An 8,902-nucleotide genomic window follows, 5' to 3' on the forward strand; every position below is an offset into this window, starting at 1 on the left:
TTTACGGTAAACAACAGTGGTTTGTGTGGATATACTGCACAGTTATCCGTGGGATTAAAATTAGGATTGTGGGATGGCAGGCAACTGCACACACACACACACACACACACACACACACACACACACACACACACACACACACAAAACTTGTACTTCTATCCTTGTGAGCCTTAACCACCAACACTAAATGTTTAACCTAAATCTAATTCTAACCTGACCATAAAACCAAGTCTGAACTTTCAAACAGCACTTTGAAGCTAACCAAAATGTCCTCACTCTCCAAAAATAGTCAAGTAAAAGCACACATACACACACACACACACACACACACACACACACACACACACACACACACACACACACACACACATAAACATGTTGGCACTCTTATCTGCAATCTTTCCACTGGATGAAGCTTTGCAGATTTCCGCAAATGCAACAGACACAGATATCCAGGATGAAGCCCTCAGCTCTTGTGGAGCATAGACAGACCTGCCTCTCAGTCTCTGGATGATGATAAGCACTTCACCTGCTTGCTTCTATTTTAAAAAGAGTTACAACACTGAGAACCTTTTGAACAGCAATCCTGTGCAACCAGGTTCGCTTTTTCAAAGTGTGTTTCATCCGTGTCACATTAACATTCCTGTGTTGTACCTTGATTACGCAGAAGTAAGTTTTAACTACAACATTCGTTCAACATTTCTTTCTTTTTGCAAGTATTTCAACATTTTCCCAACAAACCCCCCCCCCACACACACATTTTTCAAACCACAGGAACTTTGGGTAGCTGACTTGTTTTCATGTTTCTTTGAAGTATCATCATTCACTTAGTGACCTCTGGATAACATCACTCGGGGAGCAGAATCAGTGGCACTCCTATTCAAAAGCACTCAGCTGGTGAAATAATGCAGCGTTGTTTACAGTGTGGAACACAATGAACACAATGTTTCAGCTTTGTTGGGTTGACGGTTCAACAATAAAGAGGTTTGAGAAAAGGTTAAGGGTGAATAAATTAAGAGTTTTGCAACAATGTTTTTGTTTTTGATATTGGGTCTCAGAAAAGCAATGGAGGAATTCTACCACTCCCAAAAAGAAAATGATAAGCAGCTATTGACTGTCACTGTCACTGCTTGATTGACTTTAGCTGTCTCTGAAGAAAGGAAAAGGCTGAAATAAGCGCTGACCTCTGTGATCTTTGATCTCGGGTCAGTTCGCAGAGACAAACTTTCCTTAGTCAAAATCAAACTTCAGTCCCAAAATAGAAGGAGCTGCTGCTGTCTGTGGCATTTGCAAACAACTAAGTGCCAAGCAATGATGATTTTACTACTGAGCCTGGCATGAAGTCAGATAATACATAAGGTCTGGAAATCCTGGAATCTGGAAATTTGTCCTCATGCCCATGTTGTAATCCTGATGTAAGCCACCATGTCGTTCCCTCATGTACTGTTGCTTGGCAAAATGTAGCAGGTCTGCCCTTGCATATGGGTTTGCATTATATAACTATGGAGAGGACGGTGATTAATTTCCTGACTTTTTCAACATTTGCACTGACGCTTTTTGGCGTCGGGGAGTTTCGGTTGCGTAACTCGTGCACAGGAGTGCTCACACATACGCACAGGTCAGATGTGAAAAGCCTCAAGAGGTGTAATCACTCACTGCCATCCAATTAAAATGAAGTAATCTCTGAGCAACAACTAATCAATTCACTTTCGGACACCTACTTGCAAGCAAAATACAAAGACAGAGCGGCCAAACTGCAAAACAGGACAAAAACAACAGCCCCTCATCGGAACAACTGTTGAAGGGGGAGAGCAGAGGAGTAGGAAAGGGAATGGGGAAAGAAATAACAAAAATGAAATGCAACTTCAATTAAAAGCGTCTAAACAATGTACTTGCATTAAATCCATGCAAATGGTCAGTTACTACTTGTTGATTAAGGAATCATCTGGCACAGCTGAGCTGGATGGCTGTAAAGGGAGGTGGGTGAATAAATGTTTCAAACAGATCAGATGCATCCTTTCTCCTGTCTTACCTGTAGCGACATCGTTCAGCCTCTCACTTAGATAATAGTCATTCGGGTTGAGGTAGGGCACCTGCTCCATGTATTGTTTAGGAATCAGGTACAGGACCTCTGCTACATGCCCATCCTCGATGATGGACATGCGCTTGACCGAGCTCTTGCGTTTCACCCGGACGCGGTCGACATTGTGGCTGCGGCTGGAGCTGCACAGCTTGCCCAGGCTGTTGAGATTGGGCAGGGTGGGCATGGTGCCCTGCTCCCCTTCAACTGTCCCACAGAGAAGGGTGAAGCACTGCAGGTAGACGTCGGCCAGGGTCAGGCTCAGACCCGCTCTACAATCCTTTGGACATCAAGAATGCGGGGTGATCGTAGAGGCACAAAACGGAAACAAAGGAGCCAGAGCTTGATGGGCAACCTCACAGCAGCTCATCATAAAATCATAGCAATATCCAGTGAGGCCTCCAGTGGAAACTCCTCCTGTCACTTCGGATCTGCAGTGGCTGTAACAAGTGGAGTGCTGATGTCCACCTTGAGGTGGAGATGCCAAACAACAGGCAGCAGGTATGACAAAGCAGTCTGCTGCAGGTAGAGCAGAGTGAGAAACAGTGAAAGAAGCTTACACTATGAGTGTCTTCAGCCCAAACCAGCCTGGTGCCTTAAGCAGCTTAGGGCTGACGTCGAGCCTATGATTATCTTCTGGGTGGGGTTAGGTAGCTCTACATCAGGTCGGCCCAGTGTGCGGTGGGAGTCTCTATACCTGATGTGATTCATGTGCATCCCAATCACTGCTCTGCTCGCTCGTATCTGTCCAATAAAGAGCTGAGGTTTTGTCAGACCTTTCAAAAACGCTTTTTTTTTCCCCAGAGATTTTAGGTCAAAAAAAGTTATTAAATTAGATTCCCTCTGAGAAAGCAATTTAAATGCATTCAGATTCAATTATGTTCACAAAGTGTGTTTTTGTGTGAATTGCTTTGCATTAAGGTGGGTTCATGTACAGTAAGACCAAAGGGATGCGTATCAGTGCGCTGCATCACAGAGATCCAACACATACTTTCAGGGTAGATTGCCTTGGGAGTCTGCCAGTCCTTTACAAGGTCAGCAACCAGCAAGGTCAGTCCAGCAGCCAACAATGCACAAACCCACTGTTAACCATCAGCAGGGTCCTTCACAATGAAAGACAGTGTGAACACATCCGCACTGAAGCGGAAACGCCAGCAGTGGCTTTCCATTATCCGGTGAAACTGTCGGGTACAGGATTTTGGAAGACGTAACTTCGTAAGAAGGCATGTTCCAAGTTTATAATCTTCAAACTATCCAATGCTGGGCCGAAATTGCTTCTGTTAAGACTTGCAGAACATTTTCTGAACAAGCCAAATCAATATAACAAACATCAAGCGATTGAATTTTTACAGGCACTCTTTCTTGAGTCAAACATGCGTTCAGCGTCCTTGGGAACGTGAGTGGGGCATGAGATAAATTTTGAGTCACTGACAAGTCCTAGGGAGAACCTAAGCAAACTCCACAAAAACAAAATAACCCCACAGCGCTCAGACACATCTACTCCAACTGAAAATATGTTTTTTTCAAAGCATGAAAAACAGGTCTGTTTCTTACATACACTTGCAGATTGATAACTAAAACAGAAAAACCTTCCATGATATCTCGCATCCATCAAACAGATAAGACTAATCACAGCTATCTACTCTCCCCCGCCAAATGAAATTAATCATTGAGTTACATAGGCATGATGAAAAGCACAGCAGACAATGACAAAGCACAAAATATCCTCTTAGTCTGGAGATGCCGGGCTTGGCCTGCACTTCAAATTTAATGATTCTCCTCTTTGTCTGAGAGGGTGCACAGAAACAGGATGGCTGGAGCTTGGTTGGCTGAGTTAACCACTATTTACATTAATACGGTATTCAACTAATTTGACTTCGTTCAGGTTCCGCTTAGAAGCACACCTTCTCTCTCCCATTTAGAAAGCCAGAGCCTCCCTCCAGAGAACAGATAAAGTGTCATGCTGAGGTATCAGCGAGAAGACGTGCACGCTTACACCCACACATGCAGACACATGGACCTGAGAGTAACTAAGGACATGCTATTCTGCTGCAGTGAGGCACTGCCCTCCAATTGTCATCCACTCTGTGGTAGCTTTGCCACAACTACCCGCACACTTGCAAACCAACACATACATGCTGAGAAAACAAGACTGCTATCCCTGCGCACACAGAAATCAGCACCACGCACAAAATACATCCCAAGCATTTTCACAGCCCCTGCCATTTCTGCATCCTGCTCCACAGTGGAAGAAACACACATCCCTCCTCTTCATCTGTTTCCCCCCTGTCTTACCATGCAGTCCGAAGCAGGAGGTGATTTTTTGGGCGTAGTTGCAAAGACCATCGTAGCCAGGCTCCTGACACACTGTATCCCTCTCCCCCATCTCTACACACTCCCACACACACCGTCCCGTCCGGCAGCGCTTTTACTCCTTCCCCTGCTCATCAATTATTCAGGCTTTTGCCAGGACACATGCATGCGCGCGCACACCAACCCCCATACTCGCACATACAGACAAGTCTGTATACACACACACACACACACAGAAAAGTGCTGATGCAGAGGGTCGTGCTGCTGGAGCATGAGCAGCCCTCTCCAGTGGTCGGATAAGGAGGAGGCATCAGATTAGTTTACTGCAGTATGGAGGCTTGCCTCCTTTTTCATCCACCACTGATCACCCAGATTACACTGCAGTGTAACAGGTACAGTGTGCAGGATGTGCTAAAGCTGCTCAGGGAGAGGGAGGGGAGGAGAAGGAGTTTAGAGCAGGGCAATACTGGAGATGCAGAGGGTATCAGGGGGAGGACTTTCTTTTCTGCCAGTCACTTAAAGCTATCCAGACATCCAAATGGAAGGATTACTTTCAGATATGATTACTGGAGAAAAGCAGTCTAGTCTATTGAAGATGGAGATAAAAGAGGGCTGGAATGGCCCACAAAACAGATCCTTTCTTTAGGCTGACATAACTCTTTATGACTTGGATTCATGCTACAGTTTCTAATAAGATCTAGTTCTGATTTGCAAGAGTGCAGGAAAATAAGTTAGAGTTTAATAAAATTGCATTTCCCAGAAAATAAAACAGTTTTGCACATTTATTGTGACAACATCAAAACCTTTAACATTGAAACATTGTAAACTGATTCATGTTGCTGAGATTTAGTTGAAAATGTTATTAGTTCAGTACCACTTTTCTACAATGCCTTCAAAAGGATCCCTTCAGATATAAAATGTGACATGCAAACTTATGTAGCGGCTCACGAGTAGCAGAAAACTGAATGCACAACATTGGCCAACACAAGTACAAGCTCTGCCGCCTAACGTGTTGTTTTAAGATTCTGCCGTGGAGCTGAGGTAAATGGCTCGACGGGACCAAGATGAACAATAAATTCTCCCACATATGAACAGCCAACCTAAACAGTAGAGAACCAATGGTAGCAGAACAGCAAACTATGAAAATAAATGGGGAGGTTATGCTAAATGGCATAACTGTGGTGGGTTTAAAGGCGATTTCCCAGACCAAGAGGGAGAATGTAGTGCAGATGGAGGAAAATGATAAGAAACACCCCGCCATCCCTCAAACGCCACTACTGGGGTGACCTTGAATACTGAACTTAAAGCCCCTGTTGCACTGCTTACTGCTCAGTGGCCATCTACGGTTGAGCAGCTCACAGCTTGGACTGAACGTGAAAACACCAGCTGAAAGTCTGTACAGTTTGTGCTCTGTGTACATCTCCAGGATAATGGTTTCATAAAGAATAAACAAATAATGGTATTATTTAAAAAAAAAAGAAAAAAAGAAATCTACACAAAAGACAGCAGCACAGGAAACATGGTGACACTGAAAGGCCCATATAGAGCAGTCTGCCTGCAAGGGTGTGTAGGAAGGTGGGGTGACTAATGGAAGGGCATCACTACCAAGGTAAAAGCCGATGGCCTTGTGCTGATAAGAGGGTGGGGGGTGGGCGAGTGTAAGACTGAGAGCATAGTAATGGCAAGTGCAGTGGACAACCGAGGGAGGGGCTGGTAATCATAAATGCACGCTTGGGGGGGGGGGGGGGGGGGACTGGAGTAATCTGAGACATTTTCTGTAGGCTGAGCCTGCATCTATATATTGATAACATAAGGAGGGATCAGGGATAATTCCACTAATCCACATTAGAGCTGCAACAAACAATTATTTGCATTTTCTCAATTGATAATTCCTCGATAAAATGTCAGAAAGCCATCGATTTCTAAAGCCCATGGCATGTATTTTTTTATTATTATTATTATTTTTTGGCCAACCAACAGTCCACAACCTGCAGATGTTAAATTTGTTGGATTAACTATCACACATGACCGAGAAAACTCTGGTGGAAATGGAAAATGTTTGTCACCTTACTTGAAAAATGCATGACGATTAATCGATCATCAACATAGTTGATTTTCTGTCTATTGACTAATCGATTGGAAAACACGGCAAAAATCCTTCAAAATGCTTTCTGCCTGCAAAGTAAGAAAACAATATATTTACACAATTCTAAAAATATTCTGAAATACTATCTGTGTAAAAGCACTCATTAAACATTATGAAACATGGTGGAAATCAGGTTTTCGAGTACTAGTTACTGCAACTGAAAAGGCATCGTCTCAGCCTGGCCCATAGCAAAAATATTTGGCCTGACATTTTGTTACCAAGACTCGTGTTTGTGCCTTATTCATCCGTGATAATGAATTAATAGCCTCACATCCGAGCAACCAACACAGACATAATTGGCACTTTCCTACAGCCTATAGTGCAGGGTAGTTACTCCTCATGAATAATGATTGGCTGTTTGCAGGGGGCTTAAGTGTGCTAATCAGATCCATGTACCACAGGGGGGCTGTCAAGCGGTGGGCTCTGAGCTCCATCGATCACCAGCAGCTGTGGAGGACAGATACAGTAGGCCACATTGGTGATGGGGAGGGAGTTCAAAGCTATCTTGCTACACAGGCTCAGCTATACCGAGCCTGAAGGGGGGTGACATAATGTACAGCTTGACCTTCTTTAGAAAAGATTGATGCTTTACCCAATTACAGGATCCAACCCGGTTAGGCTGCAGGATCAGACCCATCATGATGAGCCAACTCCAGATTTAATAATAATAATAATAACCTTGAGGTCAATAAAATGAGGTTAATATTGCAACTTCCCTGCTTCTATCCACTGAGTCAGGTCATCTGATGACAACCTATAGCAGGAACAGCAGGAGGCTTTTACCTGCTCTGCCAGAGGACACAGTCACCTGATACAAATCCAGGAAGGCAGAAAGGCCCACCTGATGGCAGCAAACACGCTCAGCGGGCACTGTTCGCAGGTATCGGTTGTTTTAAGCTCAACAACAGTGCACTTTTAGTCACCTCACCAGCCAAACAGGTACGATGCTCCTCAGATTTCACTACTGCACTCTATCACAAGTCAGTCAATTAAGGATGCATGTGCACCAAGTGCCACAAGTCGCCTATCAACATGTTTCATTTAGGCAACATTAGGGTGTGTGCAGCCTTTCTCTAATGACATGCAAAATCCCTGATTAAAGATAACGTAAAATGTCAAAGAAAGCGCCATCAGAGGAGATTCATTATCACAGCTGGGATTTAACAGCAACAACAATGTGATCTATTTATAGGTGAACAAAATAAGTTGAAGGCTGTCTACAAAGGGCTGCAGCAGTGGAGGCTGTAGTTCAGCGATGCACCGGTGTAACCTACTTACAATAACAGTGTCATTACCACAGCCTGATCCTCCCGAAAGACGACGCAAATGGGCTCTCTGCTCCACTGCATCTATCCTTGAACCAAGACCCCCCTCCGCCCCCAAAATTAGGAGACTTTTTTCCCTCTATGTTTACTGTTATGAAGGCTTCTGCGGCAAAAGACACTCACCTCTAGCAGACATGCCCGGTAGGTAGAGCCTCTCTTTCTTTGCCGAGATTAGCAGGAGGAGATGCCCCGGTGCAGCTTTGGATGAGGGGGAAAGACCGGTTGACAGCCTGATATTATCTGTACGTGAAGTTTTTGGCTGTCATTTAGTGGGATTAAACGCAGGGAAACATACAGTCCGCGATTTGGTAGACTAGACTAGACTGCGCGATGGAGAGAGCACTTTCCAGCGACAGGGCGTGTCCTGGACCAGACAGCATCCTTCTTATTTTCCAACAAGTTTATGTCCATATTTGAACATTATAGCACAGAAATACGGAGCGATAAATTCAGTCATTCTTGAGTTTCCTCGCCGCCAAGACGCTGTCAGATCACCGAGACGTGAAGCCGGCGAGCGTACTTTTTGTCTGGGATGACGGTGCTGTTCTGGACGTGGTACTTGGGTTAAATCATAAAGTTGACAGGCTACTCTGAAGCAATGGGTGTTGCTTTTCCTTTTTTTTTTTTTTTTTACCTCCTTTGAATCCGGCTACTTTAAGAGAAATATTTGGCAATATTCTTATCACGTGGACTCCTCAACTTTATCCTAAAAGACGAGACACTTTATGTAAGCGTAACCTCAGCCCCACTGCAGTTCCAGAGAAATAGCCCACATCAGTGCATCATGTTGGAGCACAATCAATTGATTGTACGGCTTTTCCATATAGCCTATAATGCCTGCTTATCGGAATCCGATCATTTCTTTTGTATTTGAAGCGGGCCTATGGACTTATTTCCACTCCGAAAATATTGATCATCGCCCCTCATTGGACATATTGGTTAGTCTGCATTTGTATGCATCGATCGTTCGCAGCAATTACAATCCTGTGTGTTGTGCTCCTGCGCCCCCTGGTGGATTGAAAAGGTAGCGTTTGGCGA

The 8,902-nt window shown here is 44.3% G+C and overlaps 1 protein-coding gene across 11 annotated transcripts in view; it reads right to left on the reverse strand.

Moving 5' to 3' along the window:
• Positions 1-8,380, reverse strand: part of ablim1a (actin binding LIM protein 1a) — a 38,343-nt gene extending 29,963 nt beyond the window's left edge. For 2 of the 11 annotated variants that reach the window (XR_011602980.1, XR_011602981.1), the window contains exon 1: positions 4,376-4,538. Coding sequence is in view for 1 of the 11 variants with exons in the window: in XM_070977107.1 (XP_070833208.1) it covers positions 4,376-4,466 (91 nt within the window). In the remaining 10 variants the exon portion in view is untranslated. Of the gene's footprint in view, positions 1-2,032; positions 2,333-4,375; positions 4,636-7,987 lie in introns of those variants that run through there. The other 9 variants (XR_011602979.1, XR_011602978.1, XR_011602984.1 and 6 more) reach the window with 9 other exon arrangements.
• Positions 8,381-8,902: the final 522 nt, after the last annotated feature.

The sequence above is a fragment of the Chaetodon trifascialis genome, chromosome 13, assembly GCF_039877785.1.
Source record: "Chaetodon trifascialis isolate fChaTrf1 chromosome 13, fChaTrf1.hap1, whole genome shotgun sequence".
Taxonomy (NCBI): domain Eukaryota; kingdom Metazoa; phylum Chordata; class Actinopteri; order Chaetodontiformes; family Chaetodontidae; genus Chaetodon; species Chaetodon trifascialis.